The sequence below is a fragment of the Apteryx mantelli genome, chromosome 1 (genome assembly GCF_036417845.1).
Source record: "Apteryx mantelli isolate bAptMan1 chromosome 1, bAptMan1.hap1, whole genome shotgun sequence".
NCBI lineage: Eukaryota > Metazoa > Chordata > Aves > Apterygiformes > Apterygidae > Apteryx > Apteryx mantelli.
In genome coordinates, this window is record NC_089978.1 from 167,123,425 (window position 1) to 167,151,050 (window position 27,626).

The 27,626-nt window shown below is 44.9% G+C and overlaps 3 protein-coding genes across 3 annotated transcripts; 2 read left to right on the top strand and 1 right to left on the bottom strand.

Moving 5' to 3' along the window:
• LOC106488420 (uncharacterized) lies at positions 1–25,936 on the bottom strand. Its single transcript, XM_013947301.2, has 9 exons — positions 25,908–25,936; positions 19,864–19,889; positions 8,237–8,308; positions 6,990–7,109; positions 4,543–4,644; positions 3,872–4,052; positions 3,106–3,210; positions 2,506–2,580; positions 1–1,194 (listed from the first exon to the last, which is right to left on the bottom strand). Exons 3-9 carry the CDS (start codon positions 8,296–8,298, stop codon positions 940–942), a joined length of 900 nt encoding a protein of 299 aa, XP_013802755.2. The 5' UTR covers positions 8,299–8,308; positions 19,864–19,889; positions 25,908–25,936; the 3' UTR covers positions 1–939.
• LOC106488419 (heat shock 70 kDa protein 12A-like) lies at positions 8,349–14,527 on the top strand. Its single transcript, XM_067311003.1, is given in 7 exon segments — positions 8,349–8,750; positions 8,752–8,974; positions 11,008–11,232; positions 12,287–12,458; positions 13,488–13,634; positions 13,637–13,748; positions 13,750–14,527. Coding segments are annotated over 7 exon segments (1,713 nt in total). The 5' UTR covers positions 8,349–8,694.
• Positions 22,338–26,122, top strand: LOC106488537 (cytoglobin-1-like). Its single transcript, XM_013947404.2, has 3 exons — positions 22,338–22,433; positions 24,566–24,797; positions 25,812–26,122. Exons 1-3 carry the CDS (start codon positions 22,339–22,341, stop codon positions 25,938–25,940), a joined length of 456 nt encoding a protein of 151 aa, XP_013802858.2. The 5' UTR covers position 22,338; the 3' UTR covers positions 25,941–26,122.
• The last annotated feature ends 1,504 nt before the right edge of the window (positions 26,123–27,626 follow it).

Here is a 27,626-nt window from a genome sequence, read left to right on the forward strand (position 1 = left end):
TAGCCGTTTTTATTTGGTGAATCTCAATTTTCTCACTAAAAGGAGTCTTGTCACACAAGCACATAAACATGTATTTGCCTCTCTGCATCCCCCAGTATGCTGCAAAATACAGCTTCTAGGGTACTTCAGTCAAGAGCTGTGATGGGTGTAGGACTGGCACAGTAAATTGCACAGACATGGGAGTACTAGCAGGCAGGCCGTATTTGTGTGGGCACCAGTGAGTGGCCTTTTTGCATAGAAGAACGGGCTTCAGTGTCTGTGTCTGCATGCACACAGTCTTATGAGAGTCTGTAGCCTTTGCGAGCACAGGTTTCCTTGTCTTTTAGTGCCTTGTCCTCTTTCTCAACAGCATTTTTATCCAAGCAGGATTCTTGCTTCTTAACAGAAGTGAACAGGACTTCTGTGAACAGGTCATCTTTGTGCTCACTATCCATTCATTAGCAAAATGTACGAGCCTGCAGTTTGTGCCCCTGCTGTAGACACAGTGGAGATTAGTGATACCACTGCTGTTAGGGTAAGGTGCAATTCAGAGCTTCTCAGAGTAGGAGCCCACATGCTGTTGGTGAGGAGGCAGGTGCTTCATGGGATGGGTGAGATCCCCAATGTTGTCTGTCTAAAATTAGCCCACAATGCCATAAGCATCTGTGAAGAACACAAAAGGTAGGCTAGAAGCACAGACTCTCCTTCCATACAAATGCTGCTTAGAGACGGTGAGGAACAAAAGTTACATAATATGTGTGCATGCTGCCAAGTCAAACATCTTCAGTTTTTAATACCTTGTTTGTAAATAACAATGTGTCCAAGGTGTCCCAAGCCAGGGGTGTCTAACTCACTAGGTCTGGAAAGCAGGCAGTTCATGGGAGAAAGAAAAGCAGCATATTGCACAGCAGCTGATTCATCTCCCAATGGTCATATAAGTAACTTGACTCCAAAGTCATGTTACTTTTTATCATAGATTACACCTTTCCTAATGACTTGTTCCCCACTTTTCAAAAGGGGCCACGGAAGTGCTACTTTTTTTCTGCAGTGCTCCAAGCCTTTCTTGTCCCCATGCTCTAAATATTTTTCTGAATGTTCCTCTAGGCACCACTCAGCTTTAATGGGTGAGTCCTGAAGACGCAGCAAACAATAAACTTTGCAGCACTCCATCATAAAGCATGTTTGAATGTAATTTCTCTGATCACAGTCACTGACCTGAAAATCAAGTAAAATCAGTTTTACAAGCTTTGCAATGTTGCTTTGATGACCTGCTCTGATTCTGTGCAGCTCCTCCACATGAACTAAGCATTAAAGAATTTCATCTGTCAGAGCTGCTGACGCTTTTTGAGTGGGACAGACAGGGGTCCCAGAGTCACTTTAAAGGCTCTTTTATTTATGGAGTCTTGCCTTCTGGACCATTCCAGTGGCCAACAGCTGTCTGTATCTCCTCATATCCAACAGAGGCCTGTAAAGAGCTTGACAAGCCTGAGCTTTTGGAAAGGTCCAGGAAGCTGCAAGTGGATGAAGTTGCTCTTTGGAAGCTTTATATATAATTTCCTGGAAAAAAACTAGATTATAGCCCACTTGGACAGCAAGTGTCAGGGTCCTGAATGAACCAACAGTCTCTGTAGCCTTTCCCCACCCTCCCCAGACATTTGGCTACCTGTGATCAAACTCAGCTCTGATATGGCATGGCCATGTAACCTCGGATCAGATCGCTGCAAAAACAGCTAAGCTGGCAGAAAGAGTGGTGTGAGAAGGAGGTGCTAGAAGCCTCATCTGGGGACTCCATCCGTGCACCCTCTGCCCCTTGACTCAGGAGCTAGTTTAAGCTCAGGATTGCCTGGGTGCTTGCCTGAGCTATGCTGTTGGGATGCCTGTGCTCAGCCCTGTACCTTGCTGACCCCAACCAATGGACTGATTTCCCAGCTTGACCTCAAGCTGCCTCATCGGTACAGGCTTGCCTGGCGATCATTGGGCTGTGGCTGACCCTGATGATCATCACCTGGCCTGCTCTGCTCACCTTGCTTGGGTGCTGTGGGGCTGTGCTCGTTGGTGAAAGCACTGCCCTGCTTGTCCTGCTGTCCCCTGTGGCTCCCAGGTCCCCTGCCATTGAGGAGCAGCCTCATACTCACTGCTCCCCAATGGCAAGCTGTCAGATGCTTGCTAGGGCTCTAACTAAATTAGACAGCTGCTCTGCTGCCTCCCCATGCAGCTCACCTCCAAGCCAGTCTCCTGTTCACACACCATCCTCCAGCAGATGGGGGCAACACTGTGACATGGAGCCATAGGAAGAGCTGGAGGAGCTTCTCAGCCAGAGGAGGATGTTCCCAGGTGCAGCTTTGGGGAGATACAAGGGTACACGTACCTCTGTGTGTGCCTGTGAGAGTATATGGGCTGTAAAACCCTCTCTACAAGTGGAAAACAACCCCAAGCAGAAGGGAGGCCTCTCCTGTTTTATACCAAGCTGCATACACGTCAGAAAATTGACCCCTTCCCCTTCTCCTGGGCTGTATTTTTACTCACCACATCACTGTAAAACTTTAGGTTGTTTTGGGAATAGGCATATTTTAAGATGTCCCTCATCTGTTGTGTCAGCCCCTACAGACCAAGCACAGCACAAAACAGACTGTTAGAGTGTGGCATGGCCAGCAGTACAGTCCCTGAGCACTGCGAATTTCTGTTTCCCTGAACACATCAATCAGCAATGGAGAAGCTTCTAGTTTCAAGTTTTGGAGGAAGGTCCCATCATAGGAACACAGGCCTGGGAAATGCTTTCTGCATTTGTATGTGCACCCCAGCCAGCCAGATGACTTAGACATGCAACAATATGTCTGTGCATCACAGGATGGAAAAAGGTTGCCTGCTGCCTAAATGAAACTAATACTGATCACAGACCCTAGCTGTGTCCTGGACTGCACCAGCTCTCTCCCAACCTCACAGAAAAATATGCTGAACTTCACCTTTCCACTCCAACTTTTCTCACAGTTCATAAGTAATCACCCTGTATTTGCCAGTATACTTTGGGCAATGTCCCTAGCAGAAACAAAGGTCTAAATGGATGACAGACACAGATGGTCCAGTTATCCTAGTGCCTGACCCCAACTGCAATGAGACATTAAGTACTTGTTTGCTGTCGATTGTAGTGTCATTCAAAGCTGGAATCTCAAGGAGTTCAAATACTTTATTCATTCTGTGCTGTAAATCCATCTCACAGGCATCAAACAGCTTCTGCAATGCAAAGACAACAGCTGATCAGAGCAGCAATCACAGTGATACTAGAAACATGGTGTGGAAAGCACATACTGAAACCACATCTGCATTAGAGTACTTTGTAGGTCCCATAATTGATTGAAATACATCTTGAATACCTGGGAAAGAAAGAGTTTCAGTGAGCTGTCTGCATGATGAACGTCACTCTTCAGCATCTGTGGGGCCTTGTCATTGTAATCAATGCTAATCACAGCCTCTTCCACAATCCTGTCCTCAAAATTTTGATTTAAAGTGTAGCATGTTGATATTTTCCTTTAGATTCCCCCCCCCAACATCAGAGCAGCGAGTCAGACATCGGAAGAGGATCTCCCACCTAGTACTTAAAGCATTAACCATAAGGAAACTGAACTGTTTCCCCACTCTACCAGCTAGTGCCTAGTATGGGTAAGATATGGGACTGGGATTTGAATGTGCCCTTCTGAAAGGCAGAAGGAAGCAGGTCTCTGTCAGTTTGGTCTTTACAGCATTATATAGGCCCTGCCAGACTGCGAAATAAGAGATCATAATTTAGTACCCAGCCTTGTCTGATAGAGAAGTACTAAACACTCAAAGCCTGGTCTGCTGACTATGGCACATTGATTTGATAAAACTCAGCTCCAGAAAACAGACATGAACAAACCTTAATCATCTTCCTGCCAGTGCTATACTTCAAACAGGGGCTTTCGGAGCTCCTGAATTTTTCCCACTCTGGTGGTCTGAGCATGTCATACCTCTGCAGCACTGCAGACAAACACCAACAGTCATTCATGTTCTCAGAGTGCTTGAGCATGCTCATGGCTTTAGACAAGAGCACCCGGAGTCTAGGGCAAGAAGAAGATTCAAAAGCTTGGCTAAGACAAGATGAAACAATGAATAAGTATAGCTATTTCACAGCATGTTATGAATTGACCTCTGTTTCATGAGTGCCATGTTTTCTACAACCCATTTCCTGACTATATCATACTGGCTGGCAAGCAGCTTGCATTCGGGAAGTAGTGCTTTCCCAGGTCTACTTCAAAGGGTCACAGTGGCATATGATCAGATAATGGCATTTGGACTGCATCTTTGTAGGCTAATTCCTTTTATTAATATACTGACACTGGGAACATCTCCTTCCCTTTCCAGAACAAGCCCAGTCATCTGCCAGAGAGCAGTTACAAAGAGATGCTGGCAGGCAGGAAGTCTGGGAAGAAGGCGTCTACGCTGTTTGCTCAGAAACAAGGGGTTTATAAGGATGGGGGAAAGCGAGAAGAATGTGGCTCCTCAGTGTATAAACACATGCTGCACTGGAAAAATGAATAAACAGCCTACCTTGCCTCTAGGTCTCTGTTATTCTCCTTCATATTCTTGCACTCTTCACACTTCTCACCTTTCTGCTGAAACACTTTTTGGGTGACCACTCCAGGAAATTCTCTGAAAGAGATTTCTTTTGTGAGGTCTCTTCACTTGTGCTTGGACACTGGGACAACAGTGGAATTACCCCTATGGAAGAGCTGATTCTGAAGTCCTCTGAATGCCTGCAAAAAAGTGGTGAGGGGGGAAAGCGTACAACACCCAGGAAAGATTTCACAGAACCCCACCTGGCATTTGCATTCAAAGCAAAGCAAGAGCTCTGGTGAAAGCCATGTATGGCAGAAGAAAGGGAGGTAGGGTTGTGAGGATTGGAGGCGAGACAAGAGAAAGACAGTGAGTTTGAAGAAAACAGTGGGTGTCAGCGATGGCCTTTCTCCTTCCCACCCCTCTCATTTCATGGTCACTCTCACACAGCTTGCTTTCTACCTGCATCTTCCTTGCTAGTGATTCTGCATTGGTTAGAATGTGCTCTGCTCTTTTCTCTAGCTGTTCTCTCCATCTTTAACATGAAAACATTACCATCAAACATCCCGAAACCCTCCAGAGAGTTTCTGTCCTCTTAGATTTTTTTCTCCACAGATGCCTGGGTAATTTTGGGCTCCTGTTCTCCCAGTGGCTGAAATTCTCCCATCTCCAATGCCTGCTCTTCAGGTGACACTGCTAGAGCTTAAAAAAGCCCTTTCTACATGATGACCTCAGTGGTCAGTCTGGTGCATATTCACGCCATGTGAGTGCTAGGAATTTTTGCTTTTTATCATTCACCAGGGTTTTTTAGAGGTTGTGTTTTCTTTGGTATTACAGATCTCAGAGCAAGTACATGCAGTCCTAATATAAAGGAGACCTCTCATATTTTTTTCCCCTCCTTTCAGAGCAAGCTATATCACCTCATGCACACGTTGTAATCTTGTGAATTATCCCCATAAGTCTCTGCTTTGTCAGTTAAATTTTCCCTTGTCTGTGTACAGTCTTCATTGTAAAGAATCACATAATCTGTTGCAACTCTCCAGAAATCATAGTTGAGTCTCAACAGAGTCACACCAACACCTCCTCCTCCTATCCGTCAGTCCATCAGGAACGGAAGAAACAAAAAAATGTGTTGCGGTCAGTGAGAACGTGTCCACTGAAGTCCTACAAAATGCACAAGCCAAACGACCTCCCTCCAGTTCCTTATCAGCCCACAGGGAAAGAAGTCTCAAGACCAAAACTTTTCAGGGCCGTGCTTTGCCAGGTGGGTGGTTTTGTGAGTCAGAGGACAGGGCAGTGCCCACAGTGCAAATGAAATACGCTGAAATTCAGTGTGAGGTGTGCACCTTATGCAATGAAGATCACAAAGCGTCAGTAGGTTGCCTCTGGGTTCCCAATAAAACCTACCCAGATTCTGGTGCTAAATCAGAACCCTCCTTGTGCCTGGCATGTTTGTAGCCTCTTCTGTCTAAGCAGCCCTGCCAGATGCCACATACAGTTGACCCTCAGGGCCCACCTCACTGCAGGTCTGCCTGCTTCTCCCAGCAGGGCAGAGAAGGGACTGTAGCCATCCATAAAGCATCAGTGCCAGCCAGCTGCAGATCAAGGACCTGCAAAATGACTGCTGTGGCACCACCTCCTCTGTGGGCAGGGCTCAACAAGGGCTTGGCAGCCGGGAGAGCCCACCCCAGACCTGAGGGAAGCACTTCTGAGTCTTGCCCTTTTCAGGCTCCCACGTTTGGGAAAATGCTCTGGAGACAGCACGCCCAGAACCGAGGTGAGGCAGTGACCGCATCACAGGGTCGCTGGTAGGACACTGGTGGTTCTTCTGCAGGGCATCTTGTCGCTCGTTGTGGGATCCCCGTGCTAGCCCTTGGCGCTCTTGCTGGACACACTCCCACCAGATTGGGGGGCAGAAGGAAAAGGCCTGACAACAGGTATCTGAAGGGCGGGAAGATGCAGCGTTTGCAGAGCTGGAAGAGGCAGAGAGTGAGAAGGCCAAAAAGCCGAGGGAGCTGGGGAGAGAGCATGCAGGAAGGTCGTGGCAGGAAGGAGAGGGAGAGAACGGGATCCCTCCGGTCTCTGCCAGCAAACAAACAGATGCCCTCTCTGCACCCACATCCCGGTGGCAGGCTATCATTTCTTTTCCCTTCCTCTCAATTAACTCCTTCCCTCCTTCTCACAAGAATCCCTGCCACCATCATATCTTCCCTCGGGGCGTGCCCAGCTCATAAGAGGGCAGTTCTCACACTGGTTTGAGTACGATTCAGTGTCAGTCCCAGAAACATTTACATTTTTTCCCTCTTTTGTATACATTCTTCCTACAAAGGATCACGTTATCTGTTGAAACACTCCAAAAAATGAAAAACACCCTGGCCCACAAGAATGAGGCTATAGAAAGCCCCAGGCAGTGTAATTTCTGGTCACCAGACCAGACTCACCCCGCTTCTTTTTCCACCTCCTTGGGCCTTTCTGCCTGGTCAGCACATGGGGTCTTCAGGCATGAAATCTCGCTCTCGCTTCCCCAGACCGCTTGTTGCCACTGGCTGCCAGCTGGTCTTCTGCAGAAAAAAAGAAAAGGGAATTTGTACAGTGAAGGAAGAAACCCTCGTACTGCCAAGAGCTGCTTTCTACAAGACAGCCCCCTGAGCGGAGGCTCCGAAGCTGCCTCTACACTCGTCAATAAAGCAGAGCCAGAACAGAGGCTGCAGGGCACGCGATGGCCCAGCACACGCCCGGGCACGGTTCTGGCACACGCGAGCTAGCACTCTCCCAGGTGATGCCTGGCACAGCTCAGAGGACAGCATAGGCCAGGGCTCGCCAGACACAGGCAGAAGATTTGAGCAGTCGTTCGGGCTGGATGAAGGGGGCGGCATATGGGGAGAACTCCCCCAAAACAAACTCAGCCCAGAACTGTAGAGCGTGAAACGGGATTGGGAAACCATCACTGTAGGGGGCTGTTTTGCTGAAATCACCACCATAAGGTAGTTTCTCTTTTAACAGAGAATAACGAAGTTGTGTGTTCAGAAGGTAATTTTTATTTCTTCAGAGAATGACTAAGCATGAGGCTTCACAGGCAGTTCATGCAGATTCAAGTCTGCATGGCTGCTGCAAGGCACTGTCCTGTCCCTCTCTCCCAGCATTTCCCCCTTGCTCTCCCACTGACATGGGTGTTGGTGGTGTTTACATGGATTTACCAGTTTTAACTAGTTTACTAGTCTTCAGCCACATGAGCTCACCTCCAGGCTTTCGCTGAAGACACAGTTTATCTGCCGAGCTCAACAACTCAGTATAAAACCTGGACTACGTCAGCCTTTCCCCTCAAAGCGAAGGCGCTCAGAGACCTTGCCCCCAATGTCCCGCTGTCTAGGATCTGTCACACTGCTTAGACTCTTCTTTCCAATCTCTCCTCCCCTCACAGCCATTTAAGAGCTGCCTCACCCTTTGGAGCTGTGTTGGATGGATCACAGGGCACTGACCGGCCATGTGCCTCCAGTGCAGAGCTCCACAGGGTAGGAAGCAGGAAACACAGCTTTTGCTGACAAATGTCACAGGCAGGAAACATTTCAGGCCCTCATTGCAACCCCCAAGGAACGCTGTAGGGATCTGCAGAATGGTTTCTCCACAAGGTTGGCTCTAAGGTGAAACTTGCTCCAGTTAGCCAAAGAAGCCCCCGCATGCAACGTACCTGCCATCTCCTTCTGAAGTCCTCTCTCTAGGGTCAGGGCCCATACACAATGCTTCAGGCATCCAAGCTTTGCTGTAGGAAGAAAGCTCAGGTTTATCCATGTGGCTATGCTGGCAGAAAACGTTTGCCCAATGAGTGGCAGCAGAAGGGAGAAGACGACTCAGGCTCACAGGAGCACCAGAAACTCCTGCAAGTGTCAGGCACTTTCTTGCTTTCACAAACCAAGGGACAAAGTCACTTCTGCCATAAAGAGCAGCAACAAGCCTTCCTTTTTACGGGAAAAGACACCCTTTCCTTTCATTGCACTCATTAGCATGCCTCCCCCAGCCAATCAAGTGCGGAAGGTTGGCTTCACCCTGCAAGATCAGCCAGAGCAGTTTCAGTTTCACTCAAGTACAGTCTGTGGCCTAACTCCTCTGCAATGACCCTGGCTGTGCCCCTGTGGGCTGCCCTCAGCAATGGCTAGTACGTCGCTCTTTGTCGTTGCCATAGATTTTGGCACCTCCTACAGTGGGTAGTTTTTCCCTTGCTTCAGGGGCAGGCCAAATCCGCCAGGTGTTCTGGGGAGTAGAGCACGGGCTCAAGACCCCAAAGACACCCACATGCATCCTGTTCAATGAGAAGCGGGAGTTCAGGAAATTTGGCTACGATGCTGTGATGAAGTATAAGAGCCTGCCCTGCAGCAAAGCTCACAAGTGGTATTTCTTCCAGAACTTCAAGATGAACCTGTATGGCATGGTATGTAGAACAGCTGCTGCTAATATTCTTAATAAGCCAAAGGCTTCACGAGCCTTTCCTTTATGCCACAATTCCTTGTCCAAAGACTATCAAACCTGACAGCACTCCTCAGAGAAGCCAAACACTCCCCCTTAACAAAAAGCTGCTCTGATCTGGAGCTTAGCAGAGAAATCCAGAGAGCCCCCCTTTGGGGCTCCCTGCCTCAGTCCTTTACAGGGAACAAAGCAATTTGCCCACAATTTGGAGAAGCTTGGCAGCCTCAGCATCACAAGGAGGGCTCTCTCCTGTTATACACTTCTTTTTGGCCTGTCTCTCCTTCGCTCGATTGATATGCTGAAGCTGATTTCAGGGTTTCTAGCTGTCTGTCAAAGATGTAGCAGCCATCATTTCTCTCTGGAGACTCTGTGCTAGATCAGAATTGTTCACAGCTTTTTCTGGTCCTGTGCTTTCAAACAGACATTATGCTGTCTTAGGGACTGCTTGTCTGTGCTCCAGGTTCCCACAGGACCTCCCATAATCCTCCCACCATTTCTGCTTTTTGCCTGTTGAAGTTAACTTTTCCTTAATGTCACCACCTACTTTTACCAGCTCACTTTGGCTTTTTTTATTTTACTTTGAACTCTCTGCACTGGTGTTTCTCCACTTTGAGTGTTTGCACTATACCTTGCTTTCTACTAGATGTGTGCTTGAAAACATGGAATAAACCAGAATGCAGGGCCAGGCCCAGAGAAGGTCCCGTGTCTGCTATTTGGCATCCTCCAGTGCTAAGCAACTAGTTTTGAATTGGAGGTGGGTGGAGGTGCTGTGTGGAAGGCCTCTGTGAAGTCTTCTGTCTCCAGGAAAGTTGGGAAAGACGTGGTCTGCCACAACATCTGTGTAGAGAGGTTTTTTGGGGGGAGGGAGCAGCTGGGGAGAGATTTTAGTTCACCAAACGTTGAGGAAAACTGTATTAAAAGGGCTCAGAGACAGGAAAGAGGAACAACACTTCTTAGATGTGTCACTAGTTACTTATGAATCTCCACAAAAAATGTCCATGGAGGACATTGTCACAGCTTCCACATATTCACCCTCTGATAACTGATCCAGGAACAGTGAAAGGAAACGAGATTATAAGTAAGGAATTGATGACTGAACACAAATTCCTTTTTTCTTCAATCGCTGCGCTTCCAGAACAGGATTCATCTCACCTGTCTTCACTGTGTGTTATTTAAGCTGGGCAGCCCCTGTGGCTGCCTGTTTCTCTCTGTTGGCCGTAAAGGAGCCCAGGCTGATGGAGCTGATGATCCTTGTTGTGACTTAGGGCTATCTTTGATGGATGCTGAGGCAGAACAAAGAGAAATACATGCAGTAGAGGCTGGCTCCCCAAACATCTTTGGATACAGACAACAACTTCCACTCTTGCTAGACAGAGCAGGCAACCAGGGACTGATGGAGGGAATTTTGGACTGCTGGGAGAGACAAAAATATCTCAGAGCAGCCATCTGCCTCAAGCTTCAGACAACTCAAGGATACACACGGGGAGACACAAAAGCCCATAAATCAAGAGGACACATTATAGAGGAACTGTCTGTGTCACACCATAGGGATATTTGTTTATGTATGTGTCCAGTATATATTTTGTTAACTCCATACACAGAAGTATAGGAGCAACCAGAAAGCTCTGAAGTCTGTATACATACACCTGGGAAATGTATGGTGGTATCACATAGATGGTGCAATTCTCCCCACTGCTGTTTCAGGAGAGTCTATGAGGTGTTTATAAAATTTGGCCCAAGAAAAACAATTGTCTTATCAATCACATTTGTATTTTGCCGATTGATTCACAGATGTTATGGGTAAGTGGTTCGGTAGCTGATCTGTGCCGATTAGTTAGCCACATACCAAAGCCATTTCTGGGTATTTACTCAGATTTGGAGAAGCAATCTCATTCTGTGCTATATTTTGTGCAGTGCTCAGTGTAAAGCGGACAGGTCTATTACTAAGGCTGCCACATGCAACCCTGTGACATTTTTACTGTTTTAGCTCATTTGTAGAAAGTCACTTCTGGCATGGAGCTGGAAGCAAGCAATGGAAAGACACTTCCTGCCCTGACAGTCTTTTCCAAAAGCCTCTGCTACATGAAGGAACATGCCCTGAGCACCATTCAGAATGCCTCTTTCCAAACTGTCTATGACCACAAGGAGGTCACCTGGGTCATTACTGTCCCAGCTATATGGAGCGCTGCTGCCAGGTAGTTCATGCGGCTGGCAGCAAAAGAGGTAAAAGCAGTGGTTACCTCATTTCCTCAAATTATCTCCACAGAATTCTTTATCCATCCAAGTAAGGGAAATCCTCAACATTTAAACAACCTGTATTTTAAATTTCAGTCTATCAGGGAGGGGAATTTCCCATGCCAGGAAGGGGGTCCCTAAACTGGCAGTCACAACTACTCTGCCCTTCCCCCTGCCAGGTAGAAATGAGCCCCACAGAGATCAGTGATGCAAGAATGGGGCTGATCTGCTGGAAAGCAGCTCTGTGGAGAGGGACCTGGGAGTCTTGGTGGACAAGTTGACCGTGAGCCAGCAGTGTGCCCTTGTGGCCAAAAAGGCCAGTGGTATCCTGGGGTGCACTAGGAAGAGCATTGCCAGCAGGTCAAGGGAGGTGATCCTCCCCCTCTGCTCAGCCCTGGTGAGGCTGCATCTGGAGTTACTGTGTCCAGTTCTGGGTTCCCCAATACAAGAGAGACATGGAATTCCTGGAGCAAGTCCAGCAAGGGTTACTAAAATGATTAAGGGACTGGAGCATCTCTCTTATGAGGAAAGGCTGAGAGAGCTGGGACTGTTCGACCTGAAGAAGAGAAGGCTGAGGGGGGATCTTATCAATGTGTATGAGTATCTGAAGGGAGGGTGTCAAGAGGATGGGGCCAGACTCTTTTCAGTGGTATCCAGTGACAGGACAAGAGGCAATGGGCACAAACTGAAACACAGGAAATTCTGTCTGAACATGAGGAAAAACTTCTTCACTGTGAGGGTGACAGAGCACTGGCACAGGTTGCCCAGAGAGGTTGTGGAGTCTCCTTCCTTGGAGATACTCAAAAGCCGTGTGGACAGAGTCCAGGGCAACATGCTCTAGGTGACCCTGCTTGAGCAGGGGGTTGGACTAGATGATCTCCAGAGGTCCCTTCCAACCTCAACCATTCTGTGAAGCTGTTACTCCAGCATGGCTGTTCCTGCGATGAGAACAGCTTCACTAGCACATGGCTTTCATGCAGCGGCAGGAAACCCACAATCTTGCTACGTTTCCTGAACTGACACCTCTCTCTTGTGATTTTAGGCAGGACTCATCTCTGACATGTTTTCTGAGAAGCTGATTATTGCCCTGGAACCGGAGGCTGCATCACTCTGGTGCAAACAGCTTCCACAGGAAGGGTTTATGGTAGACAGCAGTGACAATAAAAAGTTTGAAGACTCCCCAGGGATCCAGTATATTGTTGTTGACTGTGGAGGTAATATTTTTCCTGTTCAACAGGTACCATGTTTGTTGTGTGCTAAGTTCTGCAGTATCTGACACAGAGAGTCCCAAAGAACTGAGGTGAAGTCTGAAAACTCAGACTCTTTTGCTGTGCTTATCATAGGATTTACTTCCTTCATTTCTAACTTAATGGGGCCCCATGGAAGAGACAGAAATCGGGAGGAATGAATAGGACTGCTAAAGATCTGATCCAAGGCAAAGAGAAGCCCTTGAGCATCTAATGTCTTCAGGCCAGAGAGTTGCAGCAGGATCTCCTGCCAGAGCACCAGGCCAACCTGCCCCACATCCCGGTGGCAGCCACCAACACACACCCACATGCTGTTGTGTAGTTTGAATTTACGGCCTCCTCTCTAGGAGCAAGAATACTGCCCAGTGAATGGATCAAAGAAATTAGATAGTAGGCCTTATATAGTAAATCATCAAGAATATTTGATGGAATACTTCTTAGCAATTTCTTTAGTTTCTTGTGGGGGGTTGTTTTTTTTGTGTAATATATGAATTTCCTGCAACAGCAGTCTGGTGATCCTGAACAACTATTGAGCAGGGATCAAGTGCACTTGGGCACAGAGTCCCACTACCACAGCTCATCTTAATTCAGAGCTTGCATATCAAAAGGCAGGAGTCAGCTAAATGAGGAGGCCAATCTCAATTCATGATCAGAAAGGAGATCAGCTTGCGCAGGGAGCAAGTCAGAGCATCCAGCTCTCGTCAGCAATTCCATCGTCACAGGGGCCTTAAGAGACCAGACTTGTAGCCAAAAGGGCTTAAATTTAAGAAATCTGAAAGCATACAGGCAAGAGGGGAGGAGTGAGAATGAGAAAAAAAATGCAGCAGAAAAGCACATTTAGGAACCAGGAGTTTAGAAAGTAAGACTACATTCAGTGAAAAGTAATGACCTCATGTAATTTAACATCTTTAACGTAATATAATGGGCTCATGTAATTTACCAGTTTTCTAACAGCTAACTTTGTGTGTGTGTGTGTGTGTGTGTGTGTGTGTGTAGGTGGCACAACAGACATCACAGTACATGAGATCCAGGAAAACCATTATCTTAAAGAGTTACACAAGGCATCTGGAGGTGGATGGGGAGGCAACACAGTGGATGAAAACTTCAGTGCATTCCCCAAGGAAATATTCAGTGATGGTGTATGGGATATGTAAAGAGTGACCCTACAGAATTACAACAAATGATGTACAACTTTAGTCTACAGAAATGCTCTGCTAGTAGGGAGGAGGTCTACATACGTTGCTTCTACAACTTGACCAGTGGCAGAGTGCAAGAAGGACATCTCCCACTTCTTCAAAAAAGTAAAGGGAGCTGTGTGGCAAGATGGGACGATCATGATCACGTATGAGAAAATGAAGAGCTTTTTTGCCTACAGCACCAAAAAAATCATTGATACTTTGAAGGAAATCCTTCACAAGCCTGAGATGGCCAAGGTCCAGTACGTTTTGCTTGTGGGAGGCTTTGCATCTAGTGTCATCCTGAGGGATGAGATCTGTGAGGGCTTCAGCAAAAAGTATCATATCCTTTGTCCAATAGAGACCCAAGCGGCCATTGCAAAAGGGGCTGTTTTATTTGGAGTCAATCCACAGACTGTTGCCTCAAGAGTCAGTGCTCGGACATATGGCATAGCAGCAACTCAGAAATTTGATCCTGCTATCCATGATTTACGTAAATGGAGAGTCTCCAAATCTGGTGACTATGTTTATTGTGATGATCTCTTCAAGAAATGGGTGGGAATTGAGGAGTCAGTGAATATAAATGAAGTTGCCCACTTTACTTTCCATCCAACGGAACCAGATCAGACAAGTGTATGCTTTTCTTTCTATTGCACAGAAAAGCAGGATGCTCAGTATGTAGATGAGGAAGGTCTGGAACTGCTTGGCTCCTGCAGGGTTCCAATGCCAGACACAAAGCTGGGGAAGAAGCGTCAACTGAAGCTGGAGATTAAATTTGGGCTCACTGAATTTAAAGCCACAGGTACCGACATTACTTCCAACCAAAGTCAGACAGTTATGATAGATTTTTTAGCTGTGTAAATATTCAGTTCATAGAGAAGCAGGGACAACAACTCAAGGGACAGAATGACTCAAATGGGAGGTAACCAACTACTACAATAGAAAAAGCAAATGGACCATGAAGTCCATCATCCAGCCTTCTGCTCACACAAGTAAACAGTTTAGTAGTGTGATCCCCTGGTTCCTTCCATTCTGCCCTCACCAACCACCCTTTCAGTCCAGCATCCTACTATCTGCCATATCTGAAAGCAGGTTTATCTGCTGTTTTCTCTCTTCCCCTTTTAGCTTAGCCCTGTTGCATCTCTGAACATGGTAGTCCATAACACCAGTATAAGCGCCTGTACCCTACCTGTATTTGATATAAAGCTTCTGCACTGGTGTCTAGCTTCCTCATATACCAACCCGTACCTATTTCTTTCAGCCCACTGTCTTCTTTCAGCCACATCCTCTCTTCCTCTGATCTCACATCTCTTTATCTGGAATTCAGGTTTAACTCTGCCAGTGGTGACATTCAACAGATTTGAGTTTTCTTCAGAACATGGCTTAGAAATAGATCACAAGTAATTAAAAAATTAAATTGTCTCAGTCAAAGGCACTATGTAAAGCAGTAACTCAGTACAGTCTCATGGTTTGCATCCAAAACTGCGGGAGTGCTGTTTGCATTAAACCATTGGGTGATTTGGCTTTATTAACTGAGCAAATATTAATGTCAGACTGTAACATTACAGAACTGAATAATGCTTATGCACCTGCCTGAGCCCCTCTATCCAGTTGTGAGTACTTCTTACACCTCTGACTTGGGCTTGATAATTTTCCAATCCATAAAATCTCCTCTGCCTTCTGCTCCTATGAACAGGTCCAGCACAGTTTGGCTGGCATGAGTTCAAACTTGACCAAGAAAAAGCTGTGATCCTGCAGTCTGATTTAGTTGAGCAAATTCCTATACCTAAAAGCCCTGCTGACTTCAAAAGGATTTTGCATAAGCAAAATGTTGAGTCCACATCAGAACAGACCCACCACCTAATCAGGCCCTAAAATGATTACTATTCTCTTTTTGTATGCTAAGGGTGTAGCGATTCCCTGCTAAACTGTCCAAATGCAAATACTTGCTTAGCTGGATACATTGGATTAAAATTCAGTGCCAGAATCTTTATTAGCTGCAACGGCTGTGTTAGAATCACTGCTATCAATGTACTTAATGTTGCTAAACATTAAGGCAGAGGATTAATCTGCACATATAATTACACCTTATGATGTACAGAAGCTGAACTGTTTTGAATACAACATTGCATTTGTTTTTGCATATAAAACCTTAACTCTTGCATGCAATAAAAGTAATTCACAGCAGAAGCCTTAATACATTTCCATTGTGTCAGATGGTACTTGTCTGTAATCTATGTAGGGGCCATCCAGGGTGGCGAGAAGCCAAGAAAAAACACATGGGTTACACCCCCCACCCAGCTACTTTTGCTCCTCTTGCTCCTAAACTAGCCATCCTCTGTCTCCCAGACTAAGCCAGTTTCAAGTCTGTGCTGCTAGAAAGATAAAAGGTGAATTCAAAAGCTGAATATTCCTGCTTTGTCTTATTCTTTGGAATTTGTACTTTCACCACACAAAGTGCAACATGGCTCCGAGTCCACTATTGCTCCTTCAAAGGAAGAGAGAAGTGCAGTGTGATTGCAGCTGGGAAAGCTGCCTGTTTCTACCTCCAGTTCTTTCCCAGTCATGTCCTGTATGATCCTTGGCATTCAGACATTGAGACCAAGAGCCTGATAACAGCTCCTAATTTTTCTTCTTCTGAGCGACTAACGCTTGATATTCTCAAATATTGAGCATGGAGCAGATAGAGGTACTTGTCATCTCTGTAAAAGGAACACTGAGTCCTAGCATCTCAAGCTAAGCAGCCAAGAAACCTGGCAATACCTGTTTTGGGAGGCTTTAACCTCAGTCTAAAAGGACATGGGGGTGTCAGGAAAGTAAGATTTATTGGGCAGAAAATGGAAGGAAGAACGTTACATAAGCTGAGAGTTGTCAAGCTCATCACATTGAATTAAGCAAGAGCTAAACTGCCTCCAAAACCATTATCTCCAGGCTCATGTTATGGTTCTGGGCTGAGTGGTTATACTTTAAGGTATTTATTTTGCACTGCCTAATTTCATCTAGGAACACAAGTGTGAATAACCTGAGCAAATGCTTTTCCCAATGAATTTATAGGTCTGACTGAAGCCAGGAAGTATCTGCTACTGCACAAAAGTTCTTCCTAAAATGAGTAAGCTCCACATTTAAAAGTCTATTCACTCAGTGCAACTTCTCACAGTTGCAAAGTTACCCTAGAATTAGATCTCACAGTCCAGTGAATTAATGGTGCAAAAGAGCAGCAGCAGAACCTTTTCCCTCCTGACACTGAGGCTAGGCTGCTGACTGCTGGAAAAGGGGAGATCCTCTACTTCCTTTGGCAGCCACTTGTCTCCACCCTGCTCCTGTCTCTCCAGGCAGAGCCCAGCCAGGAGGCCAGGTGCCTCCAGCAGCAGTGACCATTGCAGAAGCCTGCTGGAGACACAGGTTTGCCACGTGGCATCTGTACCTCCTTTGTCCTTTAGACATGTATGCCAAACACATTTGAAATATCAATGGGAATAATGCAGAAAAGACTAGAAGGTGCTTCCCACTGCAGGGCTATTTTTTTGGTTTTTTTTTTTTTAACAACTTTTTAAGACTGTGTTTATTGTGACTATGACTTTTGCATTAAGATGAACTTGGACATTAGGAGGAACCCAAAGCATTGAGAGAGAACTAAATTCAACAGTTACAGATTTGCTGCTTCCATGACAACCTGCCCCAGGCCTGCCAACTAACAGTCCCACAAGAGAATTTTCCCACATGTCCTAGTCAGGGCTGGTAAGTGCACTCTGCTGCCGGTTGTGAGAGGAAAGCATCGGTCCCTCCACGATACCTAACACAGGGCAGTTACAGCCAGCCAGAATAAGGACTGTGGATGTTGAGCTGAGGAGAGGGGCAGCATGGTCCCGAGGATCTGTCTCGGTTCTGGTTTTAGTTCAGTCACTGACACTCTTGTGCCCCTACACTCTCAGTGTAGTCTTGCTGGGCCTCAGTGTTCCCATTTTTTAAAGAAGGAATTATTTCTACTAGCGTTCATAAATGCCTTGTGTCTTTATTGTACAGTCATCAAACCAACTTCCTGCCAGGCTGAAAGCAGGCAAAGGGCTGTTTTTCAGTTGCAATTTACATTCACCTGAAGTCTGATGGGAACCCAAATCCCAGACAGTTCGAGTCCTGGCTCAGTCTTGAACACGAGCATGGATCTAATCTTACTCCATATCCGAGTCTGACTGTTCCCCCTTTATCCTATTTCAAGCTGGGCAAGGGATTGCTTCTGCACTCTCAGCAGGGAAACATATACCTATTAATGCCTTCACTTAACTTTTAGTATGAAAACTCAAGATATTCAACTGCTTTGGTTTCCTCTGATAAAGGGTGTCTCCATGGGAAGTGACAGTGGAAGAGGGATAAAAAAACCAAGCCTCATCATCTTCTGAAATCCTGCTCCATACTATAAAGAATGATATTTCTTTCTCACCTGCTTTTATGCAGTACCTCTCTTGAAGGAGTTTCTTGAAAAGGTCAATCTGAATCTTAGTTCAAAAGATCAAAGGAGACACAGATAGGTCATCTGAGGGAAGATGAGCTAATGATATTTAATTTAAAAGTATTTTTAATAGGAAAAAAAATTTTACTCCCACAGTATGTTTCCCGGGCAAAAGCTCTACTCCTTTCCTGGTACCAGTTCCCTCAACAGTCTCCTCCAGGTGTTCCAGTCCTGTCCTTGCTATTGAACTGCTCACAGCTCCTCATCTGATGGGTCTGAGTCCTACTGAACTAGCCAAAACTAACCTTTCCCTCTCTTCTAGCTGCTGAGCACTTTTCCAACCATCCTCTACAATAGGTGTGCCTGCTGAGCTCCGGATTAGGCACTGTTGTATAATAAGTAGGGTGATTCTATTTATATTAAACATTAAACTTAAATAGCAATTCACAAACTTTAAAACAGAATCAAACATGGACAGCTTCATAGTGCCCAGTCCTGGAAATCAACTAGCTCTTCAGGTAGAGTCATCACTACCAGCACCTGACTAATGTGTAACAAGATGAAGTGCATTTCTGTTTCCAGCTCCCATATACAGGTGCTAAGTCCCAGAGCTTGTCATATTGACTTGTATAAACCAGATGATTTCCTCATAAACTGAAAGGGAACAAACACTTTTTAGAATTGCAATTATTCCCCTATACTGTATTAAGAAGTCTGTCACATGTTTTACTGGCAGGAGTCAGAGGTAGAAAAAGCACAGTCATTCTGCTCAGTCCAAACTAATATGGCTTTGCTCTTTACCCTTTATTTCCCAGTGATCTATCCAACCCCAGATTTGTCCATCCACCAGTAATGAGGTTCTCACCCATGTTTGAGGCTTTATCTGCAATTTCACCTGATACCCTTCTTTAGAAAATATTTCTCCATGTTCAGCAGAAATTACATTTCACTCATTTCCTTCAATATACAGATTATTAAACAGAACAGAAAACAGGAGAGGAAAAAGAAATAAAAAAGCCTGCATCCTCCTCCCCCAAGATGATTTAGTGAGGGTCAGCAAAAACAGGAAGACTTTATGATGAAACAGAAAAAATGTTCATAGCTATTCCATTTTAAGGCCAAAAATCCAGTCTTCTGGAGTTTTTTTTCAATCACTAGAGATCCCTGATATGTGATATAGATGTCTATAACCCTATTAGAGATGTCAAAATTTTATGAGGTATTATTGTGTTCATCTTACAAGGACTTGGCAAATTGCACGTGGGGAAAATAAAAAATAATTTTCCAAAGTGGCAAAATAACACTGAAAGGTACAAGGAATATTAAAGCATGTCACTGAGAACACAATAACATGCTTGATTAAATCATCGTTTGTTTTCTCTGGGGGGATATCTGACAAAATAATGAGTGAATTCATTACCTTTGTAATGAGATGACCCAAGCGAGAGGTAGGCGAGAAGAGCTGAGAAGTCCCCTAGTGAAGCTGAGGTTGGTTTGTGAAGCACTGAGTACAAAAGCAGAGGGAAAGAAAGAGAGAACAAGGAAGATGAAGAAAAAGAAGAAGAAAGTTAAGGGGGAAGATGCACTCCTGAGCAATGTGCATTGGTACTGCATTTCCTTCCAGATGTATCCATGAACATGAGCTTTTCCAGAGTTCCCAGCTGATATTCCTCCCTCATCAAAACAGCAGAGCTCACCACTGCTCTCTAGCTTCTCCCATGAGAAGTGCCCACAGCAAGTCAGGACGTACCTTGATTTAAGAGAAGAACATGACACCTACAGAGGGGAAGAAAAGTTGCAAGTGAGTAATCATATAACTTCATATTTCAAAGGAAAATCAGCTCTTTCCTATTTTTATATTTATAGGCTCAGGACATGTCTGACTCCTTTCACTTATGTTAGTCAATGCAGCTCTTTCTTCAGGAGCTCCCTCTCTTTCAGGAGGCTGCCTGTGATAAGTACCTGCACCACATGCTCCGCTCTCATTCAAAAACTCTGTAGTTTCCCCATCCAACTCCTACCAGGGAATTACAGATCCCAAGGCCCGGAAACCACCACCTCATGCAATTTTGTCTTTGCTCCTTCCTCTGAGTGTCTGTGGTAGCTGCTGGGTCCAGCTGATCAGAATTTCCCTATTTTATGTTTGCCTTCAAAGATGCAGTGGTCCCAACAGCAAAGCTTCCCATCCTACCCTCTCAGTGCTTTCCTGAAATCTGGGACATTTTTCTGAGGATTTTTGTACGAGAAAGCAGAAGTTTGTGCAGCTTTGCATGAGACTACTCTTTGTTTGCTTTAGGGAAAAGGGAGAGGGAGGGAAGGGGGATGTGTAGTTTCAATGAAGTCATTTAAGGTAATGTGCAGTCTCGCAGCTCTCCCCAGTACAGTCAGAGGCAGCCCCCGGCTTCTCTGACACACTTCCCCCTCCTTGCCATACACGCTAAAGTCTCGACCCCACATATAAGACTGCTCCACTCTTTCCACTGCAGAAACACAGATTATGGCTACACACGCTCCTCAAAACTGCACCCTCCCCAAACACAACATGCTTAATTTCACACAGAATATACACAATACCCCAACAAGGATGTACAGAGCAGCAAGATGCCTTTGCCTCACAGTTCGGAAGACCAACGTAGATGTTATGAGGGGGAGCTGGAGCAAACTTTCCCTTCTGCGCCATGGCCAAATTGCTATGAATTTATAAAAACCACAGTGAGATGGCTCTTACCTCTATCAGGAGAAAGAGCCCCTAGGAAAGCACAAAGTATGAAGTGAACAAGTCTAAAGATATATTACAAAGGCCTTGGGATTGCATGCCAGTTTTATCACTGTATTAAGCATCATTACTTTCTCTCTCAACATTTAAATGCATCCATCACAGCAGTGCTTGAACATACCTCTGCTAAGACTGATCAGTCTTCATGTGGTTAGAACGACCCCTTTCCTTCTGTCTGCAGTATCAGACCGGTTTTGCTCACTGTGTTGCACTAGATATTTCTACCTTGCACCTGTTCCTTTCCTCCTTATAACCATCCCTAACAATAAGAGGTTTTGTCTCTGCCTGGTGCCTAGCAGTAACAATTCCTCAAGCCCCCTTAGCTATTATTTTGTCTGTGCACCCTGGACTTAATCAGAACGTTCCTGTCAGAGTTTAAGCTAAGGCGCCGCATGGATAATCTAAGCTTTTTTCTTTCTTCCTTTTTTTTTTTTTTTACTTCCCATTCTAAGTGACTGTGAGAATAATGAGCCCATACTCTCTCTGGCTGCAGCTCCATGCTTAGCTATTTTCCTATCCTTTATCTCTTTCTCTGCACCAAGCAAACTCTTTAGCAATAGGAAAGAGATCACAGCTGCAAACCAGGAAAATTAGGGTAACAAAAGAGAAGAAACATATGTGCTCCAGGCCTGGATATTCTGTACCAGTTTTACTGTTGTGTTAAATGATGTGATTGTTTCACTGCCAAGGCTCTGCCTCAGAGCAAGAACTCCTGCCCTAGTGAAATGAGTCAGCCTGGCCGCCCACGGATGCTTTGCCCATGCTGTAGTCACTGTCTGCAGTACGGTATCATTCTGCATTGATGTTTCCCAACCACCTGGTACCAACACCTGGAGCAACAGAAATGCAAGTCCCTGGGCAAACCAGAGAGCTGTAAAGAAAGTAGTGACTGGTGCACAAAAGCAAGACTAAAGTGAATTGCCAGAGCTGGAAAAGGGCTCCTTAGACTGAAGGATCAAGGAGCACTGGGAAGACAGGATGGCAGTGCACCATGGTGCCTAGAGCACAGCAATGCTCTCAGGAGCAAACCAGGAAAATTAGTGCTCAGGCAAAGACTGCAGTCTGGAAAGTGAAGACAAACAATGGGTCAGGGGAGAAAGAGTAACAGGAGAGTTGATCTTTTTCTTCCCCACTCAAAACCCTCTTTTCCCCCCCCCCCTTCTCTCTTTGAACAAGATCTTTGCTCTGGCACCTGACTCCACAGTGAGAGCGCTATTCCTCCTTCCTCATGTGGTTGCTTTCTTTCCTGATTAAAAGTGATTAAGCAGCTCTAAAGCCTACAGCAATGTGACTGACTGAAACAGAAGCAAAGAGTCCATTCAAGACCTCTTAAATCCCCAAGGCAGTATTTAGAGAGCCCTGAAGCAGAGAACTGGAGCAGAACCACTCTATCAATAACTCCCCGTTCTTCCTCCTTTTGTGTTCTTTATTGCCAACATCTCCTTCACCATGTCATTCTCTGAAGCAGAAGTGCAAAGTGCCTGTGGTGCCTGGGAGAAGATATATGTTGATGCTGAAGACAAGGGGACAGCTGTGCTGGTCAGGTAAGGAAAGAGTCCATCCCACCGCTACTCGAGAGGTTTCAACAAGAAATGACAAGAAGGAGCTGGAGTTACTGCCTAGAAATGTGTCTTGATACATTTCATACGTTATGATTTGCTGTGGTTTATCCCATCTCAGGAAGGAAACAGCGAAGACTAGAGAGATTCATGCAAATAAAAGCAATCAGAGGAGTAGGAGAAAGGGGTTGGAAAAAGAAGAAAAGACTAGAAGAACGATTTCTTCACCACTTCCCCCTCTCCCCCCAAAAAAGTGATGTAGTCAAGGTAAAGACAAGGAATTGTGGTATAAAAGAGAACAGGAACAAAACAAGGACTCTATATCCCTCTTTTCTTTTGCCTCTGAACTCTTTTTTTTTTTTTTTAATGTCCTTGATATTTCTCTTCTGGTTCTCCTTCAACTTTTCAGTCCACAGCTCATCTTTTTCACTGTGCTGTATCATTCCTGTTGCCTTTCCTCTTTTAATTTTTACACAATTTTTTCTCTTCTTCCATAAGACACAAGTTTCTTCTACTCACCTTTCACATATTCCTCTTACAGCTGGGATTTCCATCATGTCCATATGCATTGACTAGGCCAAATATTATATGTTTATCATGCCTTTACCATTCACTTTGGCCTTCCTGTATATCACATCTTTTGCCTGGATCAGCCTCCACAAATGTTATGCACTGTTCTTTCCCCCTCTAGTCTACACAACCTGAGAACAGTTAAGGTCAGAAATGCAGCTATAAAATGGCAGTGTTATCCAACTGTTTGGCTCCCTGGCGTAGTTTACTGCAGAGGATTTTGTGTTAATGTCCTACAGACTAGCCCTGCCTTTATGGAATGATCTGGGTTCTTCTCCTTATCAAGGACTACATACATCTAACTGCCAGCTAGCATGTCACTGCAGACAGAGACATTTTTATCTGTGATAAGAGCAACCTGGAACCCTAAAACTTTCGCTTTAGACTAAGATCCTGATCTACATTTATAAAGCTATCATTTGTGGAAAATTACCTTTCCTTATGAAGTGATATGAAAGTCAAAAGTGACACAAAAGACAGTCCTTCCCAGAGCAATTTTTGCAGTGAATACCAACAAAACCTCACCTCTTGGCCACTCTTGGCATTTCAATTGCAACAGGCACTGCCTGCTATATTTCTATGTTGTGAACTGTAATAATGTATGGCCCTTTGGATCTTAAGCCCTCCTATTCTAGCAATGCAATCTGGAATTTGCTATTGCTCTTTCAGGTGGATAATTAGTTTATCCAGTTAAGTAAACTCTACTTTAAGAACTTGATCAAGATGACTAATTGATTTATTATAAAAAGCAATTCCCTTACAAGTAGCATAAAATCATGTTACCTTTTCTATAAATGAAATGAGCAGTACTTAGTACTCACACAATAATTTATCACAAGCAATAAGACTCTGGGATGGACCCCTGAAAGGGGTTAACTAACAAAGCTAGCAGCAGAGTTTCTCCATGAAAATGTTCACTGGGAGCAAAGTAGAATCATCTGCTGTCTAGAACATCATTGTGACTATTGTGCTGTCACAATCGTCCTGCTGGGAACGAGCTCCTATTTCCCTGTGGATTTTGTCTCCACCTAGCACTGAGTCGAGCCTGAGAGAGTTTTTACTTTACAGTGGAAAAAAAATTCAGATTCAGCCTTTCACAGGCAGATAACAGTTTCAGGTGCTCCCAGACCTCATGCTGTGGAGTCCTAGTTACAAGTCCTTATGAAGTGAAACTCAGCTGGGAGCAAAAACGAAGAAAGTTGGTCAAATTGCTGTGAATGAGCCTCCCAGCAGATCAGTGAATCTCAGACTAGCAGCAGTGCCAGCAGGTTTTAAGATGCAGTGAGCAAAGCAAAGAGCCTGGGGAGAGACAAGGGGGGAGACAGACTGTTGTGGACACTGGGGTCATGCACAGATGGGGGATAGGAAGGACAAAGGAGAACAAAGATACGCATGAGAAGGGGCTTGTTCTTAGAAAGAGAAGGAAAAAGGCTAATATATGCATAAGACAAGGCCCAGAACATGAAGACTTATCAGTGCTAATGCCTTAGTCTGCAAACTATGCCATCTCTCATTTCTTGCTCTGGTTTCTTTCCCCCTCACTACAGGATGTTTACAGAACACACAGACACCAAGTCCTACTTCACACACTTCACAGGCATGGACACTGCCGAAGAGATGAAACAGTCAGATCAGGTCAGGGGGCATGGCAAGAAGGTTTTTACTGCCATCAATGACATGGTGCAACACTTGGACAACACTGAAGCTTTTCTTGAGATAGTGAACCCACTGGGCAAGAAACATGTCACCCAGCTCAAGATTGACCCCAAAAACTTTAAGGTGAGCCAGCAGCCATCTTCCCCTGAGGTGTCATTGTGAAGGGATGATATCTTTCCCTTGGAGGGGAAGAATTAGAGGAAAACAGGTATTTTGATGCTTCAGAGAGTGAAGAAGGGGGAAAGAAAGACAGTAGATGGTAGAAGACAGTACAAATGAGAGATCTGGCATATGCAATGGGCTTGTTATCACAAAACCCTTTTCTGGCTTCTTATGAGAGCTAAGATCTGTGATATAATACCATATGTAGTACAGTACTATATAGTGTATGTACATACATATATATATGTATGTATATATCTTAGTACTGTAAACATTGATTTTCAGAAGCTGCATCTGCTGCTCATCTGGCTTCCTGACTGGCATGATCATCTTTTGAAGGGACAGCTAAGGGCTGTTGGGAAGAAGGCTTTGCAGCAGATGCGATGTGGGAAGATCTGCTCAGATTGGAGCTGTAGGCCGCCTGGGTGCAGCAGTGGCTTTCTCACTTTAAGTGCAACAGGATTTGCATTTGTTTGTCATCTAATAACAAGATACAAATAAAAAGCTTACGCCAGGCTTCAATCTGTGATGTCAGTTTTTCTGTAGCAAGAGGAATTGAGCTTTTGCAGGACAACTGAAACAGCCAAACTGAAACAGCCAAACTGAAACAATGCTGACAAACAGCATTGCCATCACTAAACAAATACAGAAAAGAAATACAGAATCTGATCACTTGCCCGAGCCCATCTAAAGTCACTAGCAGAGAGCATTTGTATCTGTTTTATCCACCTTAGGAGCACGACATGCTCTTCTAGCATGTCTAGCGAAGACAACTTCTAGCGAAGGTCACTTTAAAAGGCATGAGAGGGGTACCTATTTCTAGTTCTGTATGCCGTATACTGCTAAATTGTTTTTGTAACCCCCTGCCTTTCTCCAAAAATTAGGAACCCAACTAAAAAAATATATACACCTTTCTTACACATCTAATGTGGAAGAAAGTTCACTCTATTTGTTTCTTCTCTTCTCTCTATTTAGATTATCTGTGACATTATCTTGCAACTGATGGAGGAGAAATTTGGTGGAGACTGCAAAGCTTCCTTTGAGAAGGTGACCAATGAAATCTGCACTCACCTGAACAATGCCTACAAAGAAGCTGGCTGGTGAGGATGCCACCTCTAGGCTTCGCAAACTTCTTGCCAGTCCTGATTTGCTGCTTTTAGTCCTCCAGCCACAGTTGGAAAAAAGAAAATGTCAAAAAAACAACAACAACGAGAGAGAGACAGACTTATATAATATAGATATTAATGTCAATAATTGTCTTAGCAAACTGAGTTTCTACAATTAAATGAAAACCACATGCATATACATCAAAGCCAACCAACTAATCCTGATACGCTTTGCAGCTTCAGTGTTCCAGGTGGGTTCTTCTGGCAACAGTCCTTGAAGACCATAGTTAATTTTAAGCTTGCTAATCCTGAGTGAAAGACTTTCTCCTTGCACCAGCCCAGAGAGGAACCAGCAGCTCTTTTATCTCAGCTATCACCTATCTGTAGTTGTGAATGACAAGCAGGAGACCAGTTAAAAGCATCTCCTGTGTAAGGGACTTTGAAGAGGTCATGTTCTGAGAGACTTAAGAGCTGTTTCTTGTTTGAACTAAAAAATTGTGAGTGTGTGTGTGTGGGGGGGGGAAATGGGGGTTGTCTAAGTATGGGAAAGAATAACCTCTGAGAAAGTCACAGGGAAAGTTCCATCTTGAGCAAGCCAGCAGAGTCCCCCAGCCTGGGACGAGGGTGTCTCAGAGAGCTCAGGAGATGGCAATGCTTTGTGGAAGGTGTTCAGGGGCCTGTCTCTGTCACCACTCAGTCTCCAACCCTCCCACTGGCATGGGATGAACACCCCCAGCACCTAGTTTCATAGTGCCTGTCACAGAAAATTGCTCTGATAATCTACCCAGGAGAGGGCAATAGTACCATGCTCATTGGCTCCCACACTACTTAAAATTCATCTAACTGAGGGAAGTTTCTCCCCCGCTGAGTGCGGTATGGCAGGTTCAGCTCCCTGTAAGATGTCTACAGCACTTCCCTCTTTCTATCCTTTCACGAGGCTTGAACCTCACTTTAACAGTAACTGAGTTCAAAACTATTTAATTGCTTTTTCTTGTATTCCTTAGAGGTGGTGAAATCATCAGCTAATAACTGCAGATAACCACATGCCATTTTGCTTAAGTGTAACACAAACACAAAGCAAGCAGATGCACCTTCTCATTTTTAACACAGAACAGGCACTCAAAATGCATTTGCCTTGCAGAAATGGTAGCTGGTTATAATGCAGAGTTGCTAGTAGTAGTGTGGGGGTCACCTAAATCAGCTCAAGTTACTATCCAGGCACCAATCAAACTCACACTAAGCAGACTCCTAGGATGGTAGGAAGGGAAGATTTTCACTTGTCCATAGAACAAAGATATTGTAAAGAGTTAAAAAAAAAAAAAAAAAAAAAAAAGCAGATTTCTCCTTCATTTGATGTAGAGTTTTCCTCACCAATTTGTTTGGCAAAGGATGCTGAAACCCCAAAGTCCAGAATATAAACTCTTGCTGGAGAAGGAGGATGGGGTAGGCTACTTATGTGAGTCAGTATTCTGTCCTGCTAGAGTAACCAGGCAGAGTCGGGCTTCCACATGCCTGGAGTAAAATTATGATACAATAGTAACAGGGGGAAGCGATGAATGAAAAGGATTTCTCAGAGTTCAGAATCTTATTGTTTCCAAGGTCCTTCACAAAAAACCCACTACTTATGTTGCAAATCAAAGCACAAAATGAGTAGAATTTGAAAGCAGCTCAGGAAAAGAGAAGT